Raw genomic sequence first — 24,565 nt, forward strand, 5'->3', positions numbered from 1 at the left:
AGACAGACAAAGAATTAAATCTGGGACCTTTATAGAATTTCATATTATAGAATATAGAATGACATAGAATTACATATATTATGTAAAACCCATCTGGTTCACGAATGTCCTTTCAGGAAGGAAATCTGTCGTCCTTACCTGGGTTGACCCTTAAATGCCCTCAAGGATGGGCAAAAAATGCTGGCCTGGCTAGCGAGGCCCACATCCCATGAATGCATGAAAAAAAAATTACAACTCACAGGAATAGGCCGTTTGGATCTACAGATCTGTATTCCACACAAGCCTGCTATCATTCCATTTATGTCAATTTACCAGATTGACATCTCTTTCAATTTTCTTCTCAATCATTTGCTGCTCTAGCTTCGCCTTAAATGTAAGTATGCATCTGTGCTATTTATCTCAAGTGCTCCCTGTCTCGAGGTAGACAGTCCCACATTCTCACCAGTCTCTGAGCAGATGCGTTTCTCTTGAATTCCTTGTTGGATTTACTTGGGACTTCCTTCTATTTATGGCCCTGCTTTTGCATGAAATCACAAATGGAATCATTGGGGGTGATTTTGACTATCGTGGACCTTCGAATAGGAAAAGGGAAGATTGAGGCGTGAACTGAAGTGGCCTTTAAATTATGAGGGAGGTTAATCAGGTTGACATGGAGAAAAAGGACTGGAGTATAAGTAGACAGGTGTTGTTGCAGTTGTATGGGATGTTGGGGAGACCACATCTGGAGTATTGTGTCCAGTTTGGTCTGCTTATTTGAGGAAGGATGTAGTGGCATTGGAGACAGTTCAGGGGAGGTTCACCAGATTGATTCCAGGGCCCAAAACCTTGCGACAATCGGAAAACAAGATTCCGCCGGTCACCAGTGATGTATCGAATACATTTTAAGAAATTTTAATATAACCAGCAGGCTTTCCCGCCAAATCATCCCCCCACATTTTGAACTGCCCCCTCTCCGATATCACGTCAGCGAGGATTACAACTGCTTTCCAAAAAGGTGAAACAGTCAAGGGGATCCCACAGGGGGCGTACAGTTAAGTATAGCCCCTGGGTGAGAGAGACATGTCCTGGCACTGCTCCCTGACACTGCCAGGGACAATGCCAGGGGTGGGCCCTCTGGGGAGCTGCATTGTGGGGGGTAGCCTCAGTGCTCGTGGGGTAGTGAAGGGGAGGTGCCCAGATGTGTGTGTGGGGGATGGGGGTGGGGGCGTGATCTCTGTATCAGGTCCTGCCAGTGTGGACCATGGCTCCAGATGTTTTTTGCACAGAGTGCTGAATTATCTGGAGAGAAAACCCAGGTGTGCAGCTGAAGAGCTACACGCTGGTTTTCTCACCTCAGCCAACACTGTGCACAGAGTGGAAAATTAGGAAGGTACTTCATAGGAATTAGGAGCAGAGGTAGGCAAGTCAGCCCTTCGAACCTGCTCCGCTGATCACTTCCTTGTCTCAAATCCACCTCCCTAGGGTTCCCCATATCCCTTTAACCCATTTTAAAAATCAGAAATACATCTATCTCCTTCTTGAAACCATTTAGTTATTCAGATTCCACGGCACCATGGGGCAGCAAGTTCCACAAATTCACCACCCGCTGCGAGAAGTAGTTTCTCCTCATCTCAGTAAATCTACCACCTCTCAACCTATATCCATGACCTCTTGTTCTAGATTCCCTCACAAGTGGGAACATTTGGTCTACGTTTACTTTGTCAATTTCCTTTAGTATTTTATATACCTCGATCAGATCTCCTCTCATTCTTCTAAACTCCAACAAGTATAAACCCAAACTGTTCAATCTCTCTTCATTCATCAACACTTTCAGCAATGGAATCTATCTGGTGAACCTCCTCTGAACTGCCTCCAATGCCACCACATCCTTCCTCAAATAAGCAGACCAAACTGGACACAATACTCCAGATGTGGTCACACCAACATCCTATGCAATTGCAACAACACCTGTCTACTTATACTCCAGTCCTTTTTCTCCATGTCAACCCTATTAACCTCCTTCATAATTTAAAGGCCTCTTTAGTTCATGCCTCTATCTTCTCTTTTCCTGTTAGAAGGCCCACAATAGTCAACAGAGAAGCCAAACTATCTGATAAGAATAATCCAAACCCATCAATGTGTGATACTGAGGTCTGACTGCAATATGCAGGCAATGTTTAAGTTTGATTTGCTCCTGCACCCTATTTTGCAGGTGTTACTCAATTACCTCCTTAATTCTCTCAATATCTCTCAGGCTATGTTGCATTTTGACCAGAGGCGATATACACAGAGGGGATAGAACAAAGAACAAAGAAACGTACAGCAGAGGAAGGAAGGAAATGGAGATGGTCATATATTAACAATTGAAAAGATAAAATAAGGCAGAGGAATTTGGGACAAGGGGTTAAAAAATATGTAGCAGAGTTTGGGAAGCTGGTGATCCATTATTAGGAATGTTTGGTTGGAGGTGGCACACTTCTTTCACACATTTCTAGTCTAAAGAGGTAATCTGGATTGAAGGAGAAGATCCCTTTCAATGGAGGTGTGGGACCAGCACAATTTAATTAACGAGGGAATACATTTCTAACATCTATGAGATCAGATGGGTCACTTTAAATTTGAGTATTTGAGGCTTGTGCATTGGTTGGGAAGAAGCACATTAGAGTGTGATTTGCTCTCTCACCCTTACTTTCTGCTCTGGTTGCTGTCCAGCCCAGCCCTCTCACTCTAAGCCCTGCTGCCTGGCTGGCCTCTGGCTCTGGTCAAGTCGCCCTGCTCCCACTGTTCGCTGCTCCTTGATTCCCTGAGACACGGCATGGGCACTTGACTAGCCTTCTGCCCACCTCCCAACTGCTGCTCTGCTCACCTCTCCGTTCTGGCTTAGGAGGCTGAGCCTCAACAACCGCTGGTTGCCTAACTGCTGCTGGCTCTCTGGCCTTGTAACCTCTGGTCTTTTTCATTGGTTGCGGTGTTCCCACCACAACTGTCACCTCTCCGTATGGGGCCCCCCCCAATGGCCGAAACCCTGCACTGTGACTGGAGAATCCCACCCGAGGTGAATGGACTTCTCCATTGTCCGCATCTCACCCATGGCATTCTTGCGGCGGGCGGGGTGGAAGAATCCAGCCATAGATTTCAGGTGACGGGTTCGGACCTCTGGTTTACAGAACGCAGTCCTCGTGTACAGAACAATACAGGCTGAAACAAATTTCTAGGTAATTACTTCTCGGCGATTACATTGTGTTGGTAAAGTATGTCGACTAATCCAAGTTCAGACTACACACACAAGTTAATGTGAAGCACTTGGCAACACAGGCAAATGGAGGCGCAGAGATAAGTTCAGGAAACTACTGCATGGATTTGTCAAACATGACTCAACTATTCAGGGTACCTTTTTTTTTGTTTTCCTGTACCCTGGTTTTTAGCTACAAAGGAGGTGAGAGGTCAATCACAGACAGAATAACCTGAATTTGCGAGTTATATCAATATAATGTAGCTTGTGTTATGATGGTCTCATGAGCACCGTGGGCCATTACAAGCAGACTAAGTGTAAAGACTAGCGTAAAGAAAGAAAACATTGATGTTTTAGGCATTGGCCTTTGTCAGGGCTGGAATCAATTCTGGCAAAGTGCTGTACTTGTAATGCCACAATTTGTCTTTCTTTACAAATACGACTTGGCTGGTTCCAACATTTTCTGTTCTTATTTCAGTTTCTAGCATCTACGTTATGTCATTTTTGTTAACCAAAAATAAAAATTACAGTCTTGGGTTGATACCATGAGGAGAATTAGTGAAGTATCATCCCTTTCTTTCATTGTTGCACCAAAGGGAGGAAGGTGAGCTAAAAGATCTGCAAAAGCTGCTTAGGGTCATGGTATGCTGCAACTGTTTATCTGCTATTTCCATTAAAATTGTGTTGCAATTTAGAACCCAAACTAACCTCATCACTTGTGTATCCTTCTGCTCACAAAAACCTACCAACTTATGAAGTGGTTCAGGTCATATAGGAGCATTGAAAGCGTAGGGTTGAAATTGAAGAGGAAATTAGGAAAGCAAAGAGATGGCAGGTGAAAACATTGTTAAGTAAAATCAAGCAAACCCCAAAAATGTTTTACAAAGTACTGAAAGAGCAAGAGGATAACTAAGGAAAGTGGGCAACTGATTGGAGCCCAAAAGCGGTAACGTGTGTCTGCAGAAATGGAAGATGCGCGCCTGGTCCTTCATTGCTAGAGGGATGGAGTTTAAGACTAGGGAGGTTCTGCTGCAATTGTATAAGGTGTTAGTGAGGCCACACCTGGAGTATTGTGTTCAGTTTTGGTCTCCTTACTTGAGAAAGGACGTACTGGCACTGGAGGGTGTGCAGAGGAGATTCACTAGGTTAATCCCAGAGCTGAAGGGGTTGGATTACGAGGAGAGGTTGAGTAGACTGGGACTGTACTCGTTGGAATTTAGAAGGATGAGGGGGGATCTTATAGAAACATATAAGATTATGAAGGGAATAGATAGGATAGATGCAGGCAGGTTGTTTCCACTGGCGGGTGAAAGCAGAACTAGGGGGCATAGCCTCAAAATAAGGGGAAGTAGATTTAGGACTGAGTTTAGGAGGAACTTCTTCACCCAAAGGGTTGTGAATCTATGGAATTCCTTGCCCAGTGAAGCAGTAGAGGCTCCTTCATTAAATGTTTTTAAGATAAAGATAGATAGTTTTTTGAAGAATAAAGGGATTAAGGGTTATGGTGTTCGGGCCGGAAAGTGGAGCTGAGTCCACAAAAGATCAGCCATGATGTCATTGAATGGTGGAGCAGGCTCGAGGGGCCAGATGGCCTACTCCTGCTCCTAGTTCTTATGTTCTTATGGTTCTTAATGAATACTTTGCATCCGTTTTCACCAAGAGAGAGGGATATAGTAGACATTGTAGTTAAGGAGGAAGCATGTCAAATATTGTATGGGTTAAATGGAGTGAGGGAGGAGATATTATGGTACTTAGCATCCATCAAAGCGGATAAATCACCAGACCTGGATAAAATGTATTATCGGCTGCTAAGAGAAGCAAAGCAAGGAATAGCAGAGCTCTGACTATCATTTTCCAATTCTCTGGCTACAGGCAAAGTGCTAGAAGACTACTAGCATTATACTTTCATTTAAAAAGGAAGGAAGGGTGGGCCCGAATGATCACAGGCCAGCCAGCCTCACCTCGGTGGTGGGAAAATTATTGCAAAAAATTCTGAGAGACAGTATCAGTTGTCATTTGGAAAGATGTCAATGAATCAAGGACATCAGGACAATCAGTGTGGATTTGTGTTTGGCGAACTAAGTTGAATTTTTTGTGGCGGCTTGGTGCTGACGACAGGGATTTTAGCAAGGGCAGGTTCCACTTGGCAGACTGATCAGCAAATTAACAGTCCATGGGATCCGAGGGAAAGTGGCAAGTTGGATCGAAAATTGGCTCAGTGGCAGAAGCAGCGGGTTATAGTTAATAGGTGCTTTCATGACTGGAATGGTGTTTCTTGTGGGGTTTTGCAGAGCTCAGACTTTGCTATTTGTGAAAAATGCTAATGAATTAGATTTTAACAAGGGTTCACGGTGAAGAAGTTTCAAATGATATGAAAATTGATCATGTGGTTGATAGGGATGAAAAGCTGCAAGACTGATGGAAGATATCAAAGGACTGGACAGGTGAGTAAAACATTTTTAAAAAAAAATTTAGTGTACCCAATTATTTTTTCCAAATAAGGGGCAATTTAGCGTGGCCAATCCACCTACCCTGTACACCTTTGGGTTGTGGGGGTGAAACCCACGCAAACACGGGGAGAATGTGCAAACTCCACATGGACAGTGACCCAGAGCCGGGATTCGAACGCGGGTCCTCAGCGCCGTAGGCAGCAATGCTAATCACTGTGCCACCGTGCTGCCCTGGTGAGTAAAACATAGCAAGTGGGACTTCCGGTGGCGGCTATGAGGGAGTAGGTCGCACATTTGGTGGCTCCCATTTCGGTCGGACTTTTGGACCTTTTCCCCTGACTTTTTTGTGCTTTTGAGCGTGGAACTGTAAAGGAATAGTACTCAGGCACAGGACCCATACAGAATTGTAGGGACCTAAGAAGCAGGAGGGACCGCAAAACAGCAGAAGAAGTGGTCAAACAAGGGCACGGTGGAGGCTGTGAGAGAGACTAGCACGGCTGGTGTTCAGAGCAAGGAGCCGACAGCCCAGCCCACGATGGTGCAGCTGCTGCAGACTATGCAGGAGGGCTTTTTGGTTCTGAAGCGTGACAACTTGGAGCCGCTACAGAAGTCGATTGACCGGATGGGAAAAAGGCTGGATGATCAGGCTGAGAAGCTCCAGCAGTTGGAGAGGTCAGTGGAGGAGCAGGCTGACTTTCAAACGGTGGCAGATGTGGAGATTCGGAGGCTGAGGGACCAGCAAAAAGTGCTTCTGGAAAGGCTGGAGGACCTTGACAACAGATCTCGCCGGCAGAACGTGAGGATCGAGGGAGGGGTGACTGGGAACAATGGGTGGGGGGGGGGGGGGGGGGGGGAGTCGTTCTGCTGACGGGGATGGAAACTGGGCATGGCAACAGTAAGGAGGTCATGGGTGGAGCCGGCCAGGAGGTGGGCCAGATGAAGCGCGACACAGTGCTGCGGGGCTGGCCAAGGAAAGGGGATGGCTGATCTGCAAAAGGGGGGGGGGGGGGGGTGAAGTGCCCCCCAACCAGGCTGATCACCTGGAATGTTAGAGGGTTAAATGGGGCAGTGAAGAGGGCGCGTGTGTTTGTGCATCTGCGGGTTCTGAAGGCGGATATAGTCTTGCTGCAGGAGACACACCTGAAAGTGGCAGACCAGGTTAGGTTAAGGAAGGGCTGGGTCAGTCAGGTCTTTCATTCGGGGTTTGATTCTAAGATGAGGGGAGTTGCAATCCTGATTAATAAAAGGGTACAATTTGAGGCGGAGGGCACAGTCGTGGATGGGGGTGGCAGGTTCGTTATGGTGAGGGGTAAGCTCGAAGGGATGAGAGTAGTCCTGGTCAGTGTGTATGCCCCTAATTGGGAAGATGTGGATTTTATTAGGAGGATACTGGGGAAGATCCCCGACTTGGACTCGCGTAAGGTGATCATGGGAGGGGACTTTAACACAGTCCTGGACCCGAGCCTGGACCGGTCATGTTCAAGAACGGGCAGGTTGCCAACGATGGCAAAGGAACTGAGAGGATTCATGGAGCAAATGGGGGGAGCAGATCCGTGGAGATTTAGCCGGCCGACGGCGAGGGAGTTCTCGTACTACTCCCACGCCCACAAGGTGTATTCCCGAATTGACCACTTTGTTGTGAGTAGGGACCTGCTGGCCGGAATGGTGGGGGCAGAATATTCGGCAATTGCCATATCGGACCATGCTCCACACTGGGTAGACCTGCAGTTTTGTAAGGACAGCTTTCAGCGCCCACCATGGAGGCTGGAAGTTGACCGACTCGCGGACGAGGCGGTGAGTGAGAGGCTGAGAAAATGCATGCAGAATTACCTGCAGGTGAACGATACTGGAGAAGTCTCGGCAGTGGTGCTCTGGGAGGCACTGAAGGCAGTGGTGAGAAGGAAGCTGATTTCAATCCGGGCGTACAGGGACAGGACAGATAGGGCAGAGACAGACCGACAGGTTAAATAAATTCTACGGACGGACGGGAGTTACGCGGAATCCCCGAGGCCAGAATTACTCAGGAAACGACAGAGGCTGCAGGCCGAATTTGGGGTGCTGACTACAGGCAAGGCTGTAGAGCAGCTTAGAAAGGTAAAAGGCACGACTTATGAGCATGGGGTGAAGGCCAGTAGAATGCTTGTGCAACAACTAAGGAAGCGGCTAGGGAAATAGGGAGAGTAGTGGATGGGGGAAGGTAATCTCGTGGGTGACCCAGCAGGGCTGAACAAAGTTTTTAGGGACTTTTATAGCAAGCTGTACACTTCAGAACCATCTGGGGGACCAGGGGGGATGAGGCGATTCCTGGACGGACTGACCTTCCCAAGAGTGGGGAGGGGGTTGGTGGATGGACTGGGGGCCCTGGTCAGGCTCGAAGAGGTATTGGGGGCCTGAAGTTCATGCAGTCGGGTAAAGTCCCGGGGTTGGACGGGTATCCGGTGGAGTTTTCCAAAATCTTGCCGGGATATTTGGGCCGGTGCTGGTCAGGGTCTTTAACGAGGCAAGAGACAGAGGGAGTTTACCCCCGACGATGTCGCAGGCCACCATCTCGCTCATTCTGAAACGGGATAAGGACCCGGAGGCTTTTGGGTCATACAGGCCGATCTCGTTGATCAACGTAGACGCCAAGTTACTGGCCAAGATCTTGGCGACTAGAATTGAGGACTGTGTACCGGATGTAATTGTGGAGGACCAAACCGGGTTTGTAAAGGGGAGGCAGCTGGTGGCCAACCTAAGAAGGCTGCTCAACGTGATTATGATGCCCCCGGAGAGTAGGGAGCTAGAGATAGTGGTAGCCATGGATTCTGAAAAGGCTTTTGACCGGGTCGAGTGGGATTATCTGTAGAAGGTACTAGGACGGTTCGGGTTCGGGGCAGGGTTCATCGACTGGGTTAGGCTATTGTATCAGGCCCCGGAGGCGAATGTAAGGACGAACAGGACGACATCGGACTACTTTAGACTGCACCGTGGGACAAGACAGGGCCGCCCTCTCTCCCCACTGCTGTTTGCGCTGGCCATAGCACTGAGAGCTTCTTGGGGCTAGAAAGGGCTGGTCCGAAGGGGAGTGGAACATAGAGTCTCGTTATATGCAGATGATCTGCTGTTATATGTAACGGACCCAATGGTGGGGATGGATGGTATTATGGCAATCCTGAGGGAATTTGGCCGGTTCTCCGGATACAAACTGAACATGGCTAAGAACGAGTTGTTTGTAAATCAGGCGAGGGGGCAGGAGAGTAGGCTGAAGGGGTTGCCGTTCAGGCTAGTGGGGGAAAGTTTCCGATATTTGGGGATTCAGGTGGCACGGAACTGGGGTAAGTTGCATAAGCTCAACCTGTCCCGACTGGTGGAACGATTGAGGGAGGAGGTCCAGAGGTGGGATGCGCTCCCGCTGTCATTGGCGGGGAGGGTGCAGACTGTTAAGATGACGATTCTCCCGTGGTTCTTGTTTGTTTTTCAATCTCTCCCCATCTTTATCCCACGGTCCTTCTTTAAGAGGCTGAATAAAATTATTCTGGGATTTGTATGGGCAGGGAAGTCCCTGCGGGTGAAGAGGGTGATGCTTGAAAGGAACAGAGGAGAAGGGGGACTGGCGTTGCCGAACTTCAGCAACTATTGCTGGGTAGTGGCGGACCTACATTTTTGGGGCCCTGAAGCGTGAACTGTTATGGGGGCCCCTTTGCAACCAGCAACGAGGTCTGGGTAACCACTGTTATCTTCTTCAATGGGGTTGTTCCACGACAGATCACCACAAATTTTTTAAAAATGTAACCACTACATCTCCGATTTTGATTAAAATTGCTGTACTGGATTATCTCACATGTCAAAGTCACTGGTGTGAATAAAGATTTCCTATGCCTTATAGTTTTCGAGTTATGGGGGGGTGAAAATTAGGGAAATGTTATATACATGCATGATGCATCATAGAATGATGAAATAAAACATAGAAAAGACCACAGTCAATATAATCTTTTATTTTAGACACCTATGAGACTACATGCTACATGAGTTCTTTGAAGAGATAACAAATAGGTTAGACCAAGGAGAGCCAATGGATGTTATCTATCTTGACTTCCAAAAGGCCTTTGATAAGGTGCCTCATGGGAGACTGCTGAGTAAAATAAGGGCCCATGGTATTCGAGGCAAGGTACTAACATGGATTGACGATTGGCTGTCAGGCAGAAGGTAGAGAGTTGGGATAAAAGGTTATTTTTCGGAATGGTAACCGGTGACGAGTGGTGTCCCGCAGGGTTCAGTGTTGGGGCCACAGCTGTTCTCTTTACATATTAACGATCTAGATGACGGGACTGAGGGCATTCTGGCTAAGTTTGCCGATGATACAAAGATAGGCGGAGGGGCAGGTAGTATGGAGGAGGTGGGGAGGCTGCAGAAAGATTTAGACAGTTTAGGAGAGTGGTCCAAGAAATGGCTGATGAAATTCAACGTGGGCAAGTGCGAGGTCTTGCACTTTGGAAAAAAGAATAGAGGCGTGGACTATTTTCTAAACGGTGACAAAATTCATAATGCTGAAGTGCAAAGGGACTTGAGAGTCCTAGTCCAGGATTCTCTAAAGGTAAACTTGCAGGTTGAGTCCGTAATTAAGAAAGCAAATGCAACGTTGTCATTCATCTCAGGAGGCTTGGAATATAAAAGCAGGGATGTACTTCTGAAGCTTTATAAAGCATTAGTTAGGCCCCATTTAGAATACTGTGAGCAATTTTGGGCCCCACACATCAGGAAGGACATACTGGCACGGGAGCGGGTCCAGTGGAGATTCACACGGATGATCCCAGGAATGGTAGGCCTAACATACGATGAACGTCTGAGGATCCTGGGATTATATTCATTAGAGTATAGGAGGTTGAGGGGAGATCTAATAGAAACTTACAAGATAATGAATGGCTTAGATAGGGTGGATGTAGGGAAGTTGTTTCCATTAGCAGGGGAGACTAGGACCCGGGGGCACAGCCTTAGAATAAAAGGGAGTCACTTTAGAACAGAGATGAGGAGAAATTTCTTCAGCCAGAGAGTGGTGGGTCTGTGGAATTCATTGCCACAGAGGGCGGTGGAGGCCGGGACGTTGAGTGTCTTTAAGACAGAAGTTGATAAATTCTTGATTTCTCGAGGAATTAGGGGCTATGGAGAGAGAGCGGGTAAATGGAGTTGCAATCAGCCATGATTGAATGGTGGAGTGGACTCGATGGGCCGAATGGCCTTACTTCCGCTGCTATGTCTTATGGTCTTATGGTCTTATGAAGCACATTTTACAAAATACTCTTTTTTCTGTTTTTTCTAGCAACATATTCACGTACAGTTTTGTCATATGAGAGCTTCCTTGCAATGTCATTTTCTAGAGACAATATGCATAAAGAATTTAAGCGCTCTTCAGTCATGGTAGACCGAAATTTGTTCTTTATAAAGGATAGCTTTGAAAAATTCCTTTCTGCTTCACAGCTAGTGATAGGCATTGTCAAGTACAGCTTAAGCACAGTGGTAATATTGGGGAACACTTCAATTAGGTGTTGCTCACAAATAAGCTGAAGAACTTCTGCGCATTGCATTTTAGATGGCGTGTATTCTTCTGTGTTCTGAGATTTCCTAAGGTGCAAATATTCTTTGAACTGATAACACTATTTTACTAATTTGTGGTCAATATCATCTTTGTAATACGATATTATAAGTTTAATACTGTCCTCACCAATTTCAGAATTGTTCACCAATTCTGAGAGGAACTTGAACCTTTTCGCAATCTGCTCATATGGGTCAATCCTTTTGCGTAACTGGATTATCAAGCAGTCATAGAGTTGATATAGAACTTCTATCCTAAATTTGTCAGCTCCTCTCAAAGAAGCAATACCACTTGTTCCATCTGAAAATTTCCTTGTAACAATGCGTTTGGAAGCATCAGAATAACTTGAGGTGATATCTTCACACAAACCTTTTGCTTCTGATTCATAGTGTGCAATCCTATCGGCTGAATTTTCTCTGAGTTCTTTAACAAACGAAAGTAAAGATGATAGCAGAAGATAACCTTCAAATACATCAAAACCAGGGGTTTGGAGTTGAAATGCTCCAGCACTTCTTCCCAAACGACTGTTAAAATATCATATTCCAGCTTTACCAACTTGTGGTATAAATTCTTTGCATCTCGTTTACATTCAGGCTTCTCTTCTGAGTCTTCAAAAATATGTTTGAGAGTTTGTAAAATACCCATATATCCATTTTTAATTGCCTGGACTGCTTCATAGTGTGCAGACCATTTAGTTACACTTAAGCTCTTTAGAGAAAAATGTAGATTGCCCTGTGTGTTTAAAATCCCCCATCTTCATGGAGATCCAGAAAAGAAAACATACAGCTCCTGCAAAATGCCAAAATAGTCAACAACTTCAGGTACAGTAGACACTGCCTTTTCTCCAACAAGGTTAAGTGAATGGGCTGCACATGGTACCTGTTAATGTTTTTAAAGAGCGCTTGCAGCCCTTTCTCCGAGCCCTTCATGTTAGATGCATTATCGTAGGACTGACCACGGATATTTTCAAGTGAAAGCTTATGTTCACCCAGGACTTGTTGTATTTTGTTGAACAAGGTAGTGGATGAATGGTTTTCTATCGGTAAAAATGTTAAAAATCTCTCACAGGGTTTTCCATTATAGCAGTATCGAACCACATTTACCAGCTGGTCAACATGTGTCAGGTCAGGCATAGAGTCAACAATAATAGAGTAGTATTTGGTGTCTAGGTTGTTGATTTGATTCACAATTTCATCTTGCACATGTTTTCCCATGATTTCTATCAATTCTTCATACACGGGTTTGGATAGGTAAGTAGCATTTACTTTTTCATTTTTACATTTTTCGAGATGTTCATGTAAAAATTGGGCGAACTCTGCAATAAGTTCAATGGCCCCCATGAAGTTTCCATTATTTGGTGAGCCCCACTTCTCCTCATGACCTCTAAATGCCAAACCTCTTTCACTTAAAAACTTTATAACAGCTACAACTCTTTTCAGTACTTCAAAATATACCGCATGGTTTTTCTCATCTGTTCTTCAAGTTGCTGATCCACAGTATTTTTATTTGACTTTCTTGTTATCCAACACAACATCGCCCTTTTATGTTCCATTAGCTTAGGCTAATCTAACACTATTTCACCTTTATTACTTACTTTACTTTTCTAAATATAACATTTATTTTTGAGTATGGGTAATTAAAATAATGTATCCTTATGAACACTTTATTGAAAAAAATTCTTGTCTAGATCGCTATCATGAGTGCTATCACGTTGAAAAATCACATTAGCATTGTGATTGCCTTTTCAACGGCTCCCCCTTTTTTGTCACGACACATCATCTACTGTTTGTATTTCTGTCATAAATGTTAATAGTGTTTTAAATTATTTATAATTATTTTATATTAAATATATTTAGAATGAAACAGCCTTAATTTGAACATTTTTTAGTTTACGGCTAGCCTACATGATAGTTTAATAACCTTTTAATTTTTATTTTAACTATTATTTTGTATTGAATTACACTATATTATTATTTTTTTAAAACCCCTTCTCAACCTAACTAGGGAAGGGGCGGTACTGGACCTGGTATTGGGGAATGAGCCCGGCCAGGTGGTAGAAGTTTCAGTAGGGGAGCATTTCGGGAACAGTGACCACAATTCAGTAAGTTTTAAAGTGCTGGTGGACAAGGATAAGAGTGGTCCTAGGATGAATGTGCTAAATTGGGGGAAGGCTAATTATAACAATATTAGGCGGGAACTGAAGAACCTAGATTGGGGGCGGATGTTTGAGGGCAAATCAACATCTGACATGTGGGAGGCTTTCAAGTGTCAGTTGAAAGGAATTCAGGACCAGCATGTTCCTGTGAGGAAGAAGGATAAATACGGCAATTTTCGGGAACCTTGGATAACGAGAGATATTGGAGGCCTCGTCAAAAAGAAAAAGGAGGCATTTGTCAGGGCTAAAAGGCTGGGAACAGACAACGCCTGTGGGGAATATAAGGAAAGTAGGAAGGAACTTAAACAAGGAGTCAGGAGGGCTAGAAGGGGTCACGAAAAGTCATTGGCAAATAGGGTTAAGGAAAATCCCAAGGCTTTTTACGTGTACATAAAAAGCAAGAGGGTAGCCAGGGAAAGGGTTGGCCCACTGAAGGATAGGCAATGGAATCTATGTCTGGAGCCAGAGGAAATGGGCAAAGTACTAAATGAATACTTTGCATCAGTATTCACCAAAGAGAAGGAATTGGTAGATGTTGAGTCTGGAGAAGGGTGTGTGGATAGCCTGGGTCACATTGAGATCCAAAAAGACGAGGTGTTGGGCGTCTTAAAAAATATTAAGGTAGATAAGTCCCAAGGGCATAATGGGATCTACCCCAGAATACTGAAGGAGGCTGGAGAGGAAATTGCTGAGGCCTTGACAGAAATCTATGGATCCTCACTGTCTTCAGGTGATGTCCCGGAGGCCTGAAGAATAGCCAATGTTGTTCCTCTGTTTAAGAAGGGTAACAAGGATAATCCAGGGAACTACAGGCCGGTGAGCCTTACTTCAGTGGTAGGGAAATTACTGGAGAGAATTCTTCGAGACAGGATCTACTCCCATTTGGAAGCAAATGGACGTATTAGTGAGAGGCAGCTTGGTTTTGTGAAGGGGAGGTCGTGTCTCACTAACTTGATAGTTTTTTGAGGAGGTCACAAAGATGATTGATGCAGGTAGGGCAGTGGCTGTTGTCTATATGGACTTCGGTAAGGCCTTTGACAAGGTCCCTCATGGTAGACTAGTACAAGAGGTGATGTCACACGGGATCAGGGGTGAGCTGGCAAGGTGGATACAGAACTGGCTAGGTCATAGAAGGCAGAGAGTAGCAATGGAAGGATGCTTTTCTAATTGGAGGGCTATGACCAGTGGTGTTCCGCAGGGATTTAGATTGTTTGGAGACTTGGGCGGAGAGATGGCAGATGGAGTTTAATCCGGTCAAATGTGAGGTAATGCATTTTGGAAGGTCTAATGCAGGTAGGGAATATACAGTGAATGGTAGAACCCTCAAGAGTATTGAAAGTCAGAGAGATATAGGAGTACAGGTCCACAGGTCACTGAAAGGGGCAACACAGGTGGAGAAGGTAGTCAAGAAGGCATATGGCATGCTTGCCTTCATTGGCCGGGGCATTGAGTATAAGAATTGGCAAGTCATGTTGCAGCTGTATAGAACCTTAGTTAGGGCACACTTGGAGTATAGTGTTCAATTCTGGTCACCACACTACCAGAAGGATGTGGAGGCTTCAGAGAGGGTGCAGAAGAGATTTACCAGAATGTTGCCTGGTTATGGAGGGCATTAGCTATGAGGAGCGGTTGAATAAACTCGGTTTGTTCTCACTGGAACGACGGAGGTTGAGGGGCGACCTGATAGAGGTCGACAAAATTATGAGGGGCATAGACAAGTGGATAGTCAGAGGCTTTTCCCCAGGGTAGAGGGGTCAATTACTAGGGGGCATAGGTTTAAGGTGAGAGGGGCAAGGTTTAGAGTAGATGTACGAGGCAAGTTTTTTACGCAGAGGGTAGTGGGTGCCTGGAACTCGCTACCGGAGGAGGTGGTGGAAGCAGGGACGATAGTGACATTTAAGGGGCATCTTGACAAATACATGAATAGGATGGGAATCGAGGGATACGGACCCAGGAAGTGTAGAAGATAGTAGTTTAGTCGGGCAGCATGGTCGGCACGGGCTTGGAGGGCTAAAGGGCCTGTTCCTGTGCTGTACATTTCTTTGTTCTTTGTTTGTTGTTCTCATACAGTAGACCCAAAATGTTTAAGCAATGTGGACTAAAGTCGCTTCTGGGGCCCCCTCTGGGATTAGGGGCCCTGAAGCTTAAGCTTCATTAGTTTCATAGTAGATCCGCCCCTGTTGCTGGGCGGCCAACATATCGATGATAAGGAAATGGATGGTGGGTGCGGGGTCGGTTTGGGAACGGATGGAGGCTGCTTCGTGCAGGGGCACTAGCTTAGTAGCCCTGGTCACGGCGCCTCTGCCGCTTCCGCTGGCATGGTACACTACCAGCCCGATAGTGGTGGCGGCTCTTCGGATCTGGGACCAGTGGAGGAGGCATGTAGGGGAGGTAAGAGCATCGGTGTGGACCCCAATCTGCGGCAACCCCGATTTGCCCTGGGGAACATGGACGGGGGAGGTATCGACTGTGGAGGAGGGTGGATCTGTTCCTGGAAGGGAGCTTTCCGAGCATGAGGGCGCTGGAGGAGAAGTTTGGGCTGGCGAGAGGGAACGACTTTAGATACTTACAACTGTGGGATTTTGTACACAGACTGGTGCCGTCCTTCCCACATCTCCCGCCGAAGGGGAGGCAGGACAGGGTAGTTTCTAGGGGAGAGGTGGGAGAGGGTAGAGTCTCAGACATCTACAAGGAGCTAATGGGAGCTGAGGATACGCAGACCGAGGACCTGAAGCTTAAGTGGGAAGAGGAGCTCGGGGGGGTTGGGGGGGGGGGGGGGGGGGGGGGGGGATGGAGGACGGTGTCTGGGCAGAAGCCCTGAGTAGAGTAAACATGACCGCAACATGCGCCAGGCACAGCCTGATCCAGTTTAAGGTTGTGCACCGGGCCCACATGACGGTGGCCCGGATGAGCAAATTTTTCGGGCTGGAGGACAAGTGTGCTAGATGCGCCGGAGGGCCGGCTAACCATGTACACATGTGCTGTTCGTGCCCTAAACTCAGGGGGTATTGGCAGGGATTCGCAGATGTCATGTCCCGGGTATTGAAAACTGGGGTGGTAATGAGCCCGGAGGTGGCAATCTTTGGGGTTTCGGAGGACCCGAGAGTCCAGGAGGAGAGAGAGGCCGACATTCTGGCCTTTGCTTCCCTGGTAGCCCGGTGTCGAATACTGTTAGCATGGAGGGACTCAAAGCCCCCGAGCGCTGAGGTATGGATATCGGACATGGTGTGCTTTCTTGGCCTAGAGAAAGTCAAGTTCGCCTTGAGAGGTTCGCTACTAGGGTTCGCCCGAAGGCGGCAGCCATTTATTGACTTCCTCGCAGAGGAGTAAACATCAGCAGTGGGGGGGGGGGGGGGGGTTAGGGTAGAGTAGAGTAGAGTAGGGGGATATTGAGGCAGGTCCTTGCGTGAACAGGGCCATGGTTTGCACTATGTTTAATTTGTGTCTTGACTTCTTTTTTTTGTACTGTACAATGTCACTTTTTCTATATGCTTAAAATACCTCAATAAAATTGTTTGTGGAATTCAAGCCAGAGAAGTGTGAGGTAATGGGCGGGATTGTCTCAGCCTGGGGCCGGGCCGTAGAATCCCCGCGACCGGCGCGAATCACGCCACGCCACCCCCGGCACTGACATGTGATTCTCCGCAGAGCGGAGAATCGGCACCATTGGCGCCAGCGTGATTGGCGCTGCGGCAGTCGCGGGCCGCTCTACGCCGAGTCCAGCCGGCGCCGTTCACAACTGCTCTCAGCCGGCGGGACCTCGGGGTGGAAGGGACGGGGGGCGGCCTGTGGGTGGGGACGGGGGGTCCAACCCTGGGGGGGGCCTCCGACGTGGCCTGGCCCACGATTGGGGCCCACGATCGGCGGGCCGGCCTCTCTGGCTGGGGGGCATCCTTTCCTACGTGCCGGCCCCTGTAGTCCTGCGCCATGTTACGTCGGGGCCGGCGCGTTGAAGGAAGCCACTGCACATGCGCGGATCCTCCGGCGCACAGTTCGCGCCCGGGATCAGCAACTGGAGCGCCGTTAACCGCTCAAGTGCCGTGCTGGCCCCGTGTAGGGGCCAGAATTATTCGTGGAGTCGGCCCGTTCACGCCGTCATAAAGCGCGATGCCGTTTACGACGGCGTGGATTAGAGAATCCCGCCCAATGTATTTGGGAGTACAAAATAATAATAATAATAATATTTATTATTACAAGTAGGCTTACATTAACACTGCAATGAAGTTAATGTGAAAAGCCCCCAGTTGCCACATTCCAGTGCCTGTTCGGATACACAGAGGGAGAATTCAGAATGTCCAAATTACCTAATAGTTAAATAAATATAGGATTCTGAAAAGTGTTGAGGAACAAAGGATCTCATAGAATTTACAACATAGAAGGAGGCCATTTGGCCCATCGAGTCTGCACCGGCCATTGGAAAGAGCACCCTACTTAATCACATTCCTGAAGGTAGCAGAACAGGTAGCTTAAGTAGTCAGGGAGGTATCACTATGTACAGCAGCCCCCCCCCCCTCCCCCCACCCAACCCCACCCATAACCTTGTCCCTGATTCATCTCTGTACATTTTCCCAGCACAAATACCCTCTGAGACCTCTGTGTCCTTCAAATCTGGCCTCTAGTGCATCCTGAATTTCCTTGTCCCACTACTGGCAATTGTGTCTTCTGTTGGCTGGGAACCTTGTCCTCTAATTCCTGGAACCTCCCTGTTCTTCTATTTTTCTCCTCCTTTAGGATGTTCCTTAATGAGACTCCTGTGGGGAGCCTTGGTTTTTATTTCCCCTAATTATAATTGCTGTGTAGATACGAGTTGCTGTTGTTTAATACCTGCAAAATGTCTACAAGAAGTCTAAAATGTACCAGACCCGTTGACGTTTTATGGGCATGGTTCCTTGCAAGCATTGATCTTGCAGTCAGGTTTTCGCAAACTCTCCCAGGGTGGATTACTTGGCACAGTATGTTTTATGGAAATTAATGGACAAAGAGACCAAGTGTTTTTCCCTTGTTTTGCTTTCTTTTGCTCAGCAACAATACAATATGTTTGGCGATCAGTCAGATCACTGGAGATGCACGTGCTAACAGAGGTGTTGCTCAAAATTGGGGTCATATGACCCCCTATAAATAAATTAGCTGTTGGCATTCACTACCCAGGGTTACACACACACGAAGGCAGCATGGCGGCACAATGGTTAGCACTGCTGCCTTACAGCGCCGGGGACCTGGATTCGATTTCAAATTCGGGTGACTGTGTGGAGCCAGTACATTCTGCCCGTGTCTGCGTGGGTTTCCCTCCGGGTGGCTCTGGTTTCCCTCCCACAGCCCAATGATGTGCAGGCTAGGTGGATTGGCCATGCTAAATTGCCCCTTAGGGTAGGGTTGTAGGAATAGGGTGGGGAATTAGCCTTGGGTAGGGTGGTCTTCTTTCGAAGGGTCGGTGCAGACTCGATGGGCTGAATGGACTCCTTCTGCACCGCAGGGAATCTATGATACTTTGAATGTCAACTCAAGGTGCCAGAAGAGTTCCAGCAGATGTGGACCTGTGCCTCAGCTGGAGTTAGTGCTTTGTCAAATTGTGGGATCAGACAAGAAAACAAGGGAGGAGATCAGGGGCTTAGACAGCCTAATTCTCAGATGCACTATAAGTATGATCAGCAACTGAAAACATTATCTGGTCATTATCACACCACCATTTGGAGTAGCTTACTGTGCATGAACTTGTTGCTTTGTATCCTGCAGTACAATGGCGGCGAGAATTCAAAAGTGCTTCTTGCCTGTAAAGAGCTTTAGGATGTCCTGCGGTTGTGAAAGCTGCTTTATAAATGCAAGTCCATCTTTTTTATTGCTGGTGTTCAAAAAGACTTTCCATTACTTTGATTAAAACCTTTTATATTGCCTCCCTCCCTGTGTTCACAAATCTCTTCTCGGGCTGATCCCCTATTATATGTATGAGAGGAACCCCAATAAAATCTGAATCTGCAGAAATCAATAGTTGTTGGATTTTTAAGCAAACAACTAAATTTATAACAGTTTTCAGGATTGAGAATCTATGGTGCCGAAGAGCAAGGCATTATTTATATGTAATGAGTAGTCTTGTCAGATCTCATTTAGTGAGTCGAATACTCAGTCAAAGCTTCATCCATGCGTTCATGCAATAATGCCAGAATGTCACACTAAATGGTGGCTTTCTTTCTTTCTAAAGTTGCAGAACATAGTGACAGAATTGACTGTGCACTTCGAGCCTCTTCCTGACAAAGTAAGGACAGCTTCCAGTTGTCATCTGTCTGTCAGCAAAATGTCCTCCTCACCACAGTTCCCCACAACAGCAAGCAAGCGCCTCCTGACAATCCTGATGGTTGCAAGCATTCTCCCCATCGCAAGAGCCCACTTTGTCGTTGCTCCCGTGGCAGCAAGCAAGCTCCTCACGATAGTTCTGAGCAGCACAGATCCTCTTCACCATTACCAAGATCAGCAAACATTATTGGGCCCTCAGCAAGCTCACTCCTTTTAACTGTCCTGAGAGCATGCTGCTCATCATTATTCCCACATTTGCCTTGATCCTCATCAGTATGCCCACAGCAAATGTGTTCTTTGCCATTGTCTTCATATGGAAATGCACCCTCTTCATTGTTCCCACTGCAGCAAGTGAACTCTTCTATTATTCTGAGACTAACGAGCGAGCATATTCCTTTCCATTAAGTGCATTCCCTCGCTATTATCCTGATTCTCATAAGTACCCTCATTAACATTGTCCTCAGAGCCATGAGCTTGCTTCTTACCACTGTTCCAAAATTAGTAAGCCATTATCCTGAGAATAGCAAACGTGCTCCTCACCATGCTTCCCACAACACCAAGGGACCCGGTTCGATTCCAGCCTTGGCCGACTGTCTGTGGAATTTGCACATTCTTCCCATGTCTGCGTGGGTTTCCTCCCTCAGTCACAGAATTGAAAGTTAGATGCATTGGCCATGCTAAATTGCCCTTAGTGAGTGCCCCGGGATGTGCAGGTTAGTTTACAGGGGTAGGGTGGGGTGGTTGGGGGAACAGACCTCGAAAGAGTGCTCTTTTGGAGGGTTGGTACAGTCTTTATGGGCTGAAAGGCCTCCTTCTGGACTATAGGGTTTCTATGATTCTATGATCAATCCTCAAATGATTCTATTGAGTGAACAAGACAGGATCTACCCCCTAACAAAACCATGCTGACCATCCCTATCAATCCATGCCTTTCGAAGTGATAGTGTATCCTGTCTCAGAATTGATCCCAACAATTTGTCCACAACTGTAGTCAGACTGACTGGCCTATGTTTACTGGCCTATCCCTCGCACCCTTTTTAATTAATGATACAATGTTTACAGACCTCCAATCCTCTGGGACCTTGCCTGTATCTCGTGGGGATTGGAAAATGATCCTCAGGGCACCTGCTATTTCCTCCCGGGTTTCCTTCAAAAGTCTGGAATACAATCCGCTGGGCTCTTGTGATTTTGCCACCTTCACGGATTCCAGTCCTTCCACCCTTACTACGCTTATTGTAACAAAAATTTTACACTTCTCCTCTTAAACGAGGATAACTCTTTTCCAAATAACAATAACATCAACAAAAAAGAATATATTGCAATGTGAGACGTTGACACTTTCATCAGCACCTTTACCTGAGTGTGTGAAGGAGGAAGGCCTTTCCTGATGTATAAGCCAAAGAGTGCATCCTTTCCCAGAGAAACATTAAACTTGACGAACTGCGGCCCGCTCAATATATAACTGGGATCTCCAGAAGACTCCTGGAGTACTTCCTGTGACACTCTTCGACCAATATCCACATCTCCCAAATCGATGCTGCTGTTTTTAACGGCGACTGTCCCTATAAAAATAAAGAGTGGAGAATGGGAGTAACATCCTGCACATATATTTGACAGATTAACAGTCAAAGAACAAGCAACTGCTGATCTAGGAGGATCGCCATTGTAATTTGCATGGATCTCTATTATCCTATTGTTACTTTTCACAGGCAATCTACAAGTAGGGTAACAGTCTGACTGTGAAAATCTATTGGCGTGAAGTGATTACCATCACTAACTTCAATGTTTGGGGCTCGGGCCAGAATAGGTCACAACTTGTGCAGAGTACACATTTGAAACAATTCGAAAATTCAGAAGAAAATGGGGGAGCGCTGACAGAATTATTCAACAGGAGAAGCTAATACATATTTTTGGAGTTGGGGAGGTGTGGGCATTAACCTATCTTACCTGATGAAAAACAGATGGGGTTGATCTGGCTGACCTTCTGTTTTACACTCCACCTGATTTTATTTTCTGCCGAGCAGGGTATAAATATGTGACCGGTCCAATGCCACCAGGCGGGTAAGATTAAAATTACCCCCCCCCCCCCCCCCATCCCACAGTGTGGGGTATAAGGAGAGACTGTTGAAGGAAATATTAGAATTAGGTTTGGGCATATTCCTGCAGAAAACAGGCAAGCGTTACCAAGAGAAGAAATGAACGAGGGGTTAAGATCAATTTCCTGTTATTTCAGATTAAAGGGGATTATCACTTGATGACTGGACAGGGTTATCATTAGGATACTAGCTTTTCACCTCTGGAAACGTGTCCCCCACCCCCCCCCCCCCCCCCCCCCCCCCCCGATGTGGCCTGAAGCAGATCAGGTGAAAATCTCCCTTCTCTGGAGGCTGGAAGGGGCCTGAGTGGAATACATTTGGTGAAATTGGACTCCCAGTCAATGAATTGACAACACAAATATGAAGCTGAATTGTAAGCTTCTCTCGGTCACTGCAAAGAGTTGGGTGTAGGAGTGGAAATGTCATGCAAGTGCAGCTGAGCTGACCTTCAGGGCCAGAGTTGAAGCATACCACAGAAGGGACTTCACTCTGTAATTTACTGATTCTTGAGCTACAAGCATTTCATGCAAATGGCTGATGCTGAGTGGACAAGTTTGCATTCCTAAAAATTTGGATTGTGCAAAACGCTGGGCAGAGAAAAAAAATAATCTGAAAATTTAACGAAGCAACAGTTAACAGTGTCTGTCGCATCCGAGCGCCAGTGACATTTGCAGGCAGTTTTTGGAAGAGACTGTTCCCAGGTTTTCCAGGAAATCAGCTTGCCAAGGACAGTCCCAGTGTGACGGAAAGAGCAATTCGAAACCGACAAGGCAGAATATTTGCAATAGAGAATGGAGCTGAGGAGCAGCGAGCCTTCTGTACATCAGTACCTTCCCTGCTGCATTATGTTGTTGGGTGAGGATCAGCTATTCAGGCCAATAACAATGGAGCTCAGTAACTGTGACTCACTGTAAGCTCATTTTCGCCAGGACTTAAGTTGTGTTTTTGTGTTAACCACAGTATGTTTGTTTAATTGCTTGTTCCGCCTCACAATCTCCACAGTGGTACACTGAACTAACATGACCAATGACAAAAAGTATTATCACGCAAAATAGTTTGTACATAAATGAACCATTTTTAAAATCGGTATCGCCTTATGGCACCTATTCCTTATGCAAGATACGTTCCACTATGCTGTGATGTTCCTGTGTCTTTCCTTATTCATTGGAATCTTTTATTCCACTGCTCAATTTGCCTGATCTTTAAACTGTAACCTTGTTGCTCGCAGTTCAACAGTTGAAGAGAGTCTTGATGAATAATTTCACTGCGATCGGCAGGAGAGACGTGGAGCTGCTTCATTTCCACATTTTGCAATGCACATTTGCAAACAGAATCGACTCATACAGCTGTGCGCTGCTCCGCCAGCCACACTTCCCCCAGGCTAGTCAGACAGTGGCGACTGATTCCTCGCAAATTAGTGCAGCTCGATCGACTGTTTTAACCAGACATCAATCTAGATCCAAGCTCTGGGACTCCAGAGTAACTCCAGGAACGCTCTGATCCTTTGGCCAATTTGCACTACAATTCTGCTAAGTGTAGAACTGGTTTTCCATAACTCTTTCTAAAGTACCTTTACGATCAGTTGATTTGAAGCATGTTCTGGTGTTTTAAAAAAAAGCAGAGATATTTGGAAATAATCTGCAAGGGTATGGGGAAAAAAGCTGGGGGAAGGAGGGGGGCGGAGAGAACAGGGGAGAGAAGGGGGTTGCAATAGGGCGAGAGAAAGACAAGAGAATTGCTGAATAGTCGGGCCATTGGTCGAGGGGAGGGGGTGAAAAGAGAGTTTGGAGAGAAGGACGAATGACAAAAACAAAGGCCTTTTCTTAAAAGGCATTTTGCAGTGTGTAAGACAGAAATGCAATTTTACAACTAGAACTGAACAACCAGTGAGAGACAATAGTTTAAAAACTATTGGCAATGAAGCCCATTAAATGCTCCGATCCTCCTCACGCCACGATTTGCTTCCCATAACTATTGGAACATGCTGCAGCAAGCAGAGCAACGGATTGGGAATGCCAATGATCAAAGTGAAAAGATTTGATGCTACTCAACGCTGGAAATGTTAAAATGAAACCTTTGAAGATTGAATTGGCGGAAATAAGCGTAGGTTTAAATTATAGAAAGCGGATTCATTTACCTTACCGACAGTATCTGGCTGAACTTCTCTTCCCACTCAGGTTGTATAAGCAACACAGAAACCACAGGCTTTGTGCTATTTCTGACCTGCCACTTGGATTGCAATAAGACGCAAATGGGCACACTGTGATAGCAATGACCACACTCACCCGCATAAGAATGAATAAACCCATTAAATGTAAAATATAATTATAGAATCCCTACAGTGCTGAAGCAGGCCTTTCGGCCATCAAGTCTGCACCGGCCCTCCGAAAGAACACCCCTCCTTGGCCCTGTCCCCCACACTATCCCAATCGATTCTTACGGAGGTGGAAATTTAGAATGGCCAATCCATCTGCCCTGCACACCTTTGGACTCTGGGAGGAAACCAGAGCACCAGGAGGAAACACACACAGACACAGGGAGAATGTACAAACTCCACACAGTCACCCAAGACTGGAACTGAACCCAGGTCACTGCACTGTGTGGCTACAGTGCTAACCACTGTGCCCCCTTCACACTTTAATGGTAATTTAAGGCTAGTGTTATGGGCCAGGGGTTTAGAGAACCCCAAAGTGTATCATGGAGTTCCCCTGACCCACAACTTTTTAATAGATTGTGGTATGGGGAGCACACCGGCCCACTCTACAGGTGTGGTACAGCAGAAATGGAAAAGTATAT

General features: G+C 46.4%; 1 protein-coding gene across 6 annotated transcripts in view; it reads right to left on the bottom strand.

Annotated features, from left to right (window-relative positions):
• LOC140427083 (teneurin-2-like) overlaps positions 1–24,565 on the bottom strand; it is a 3,867,843-nt gene that overhangs the window by 203,733 nt on the left and 3,639,545 nt on the right. For all 6 annotated transcript variants that reach the window (XM_072512582.1, XM_072512581.1, XM_072512584.1 and 3 more), the window contains one exon: positions 21,030–21,235. In XM_072512582.1, the coding sequence (XP_072368683.1) occupies positions 21,030–21,235 (206 nt within the window). The remainder of the gene's footprint in view (positions 1–21,029; positions 21,236–24,565) is intronic.

This window comes from Scyliorhinus torazame, chromosome 7 (assembly GCF_047496885.1).
Source record: "Scyliorhinus torazame isolate Kashiwa2021f chromosome 7, sScyTor2.1, whole genome shotgun sequence".
NCBI lineage: Eukaryota > Metazoa > Chordata > Chondrichthyes > Carcharhiniformes > Scyliorhinidae > Scyliorhinus > Scyliorhinus torazame.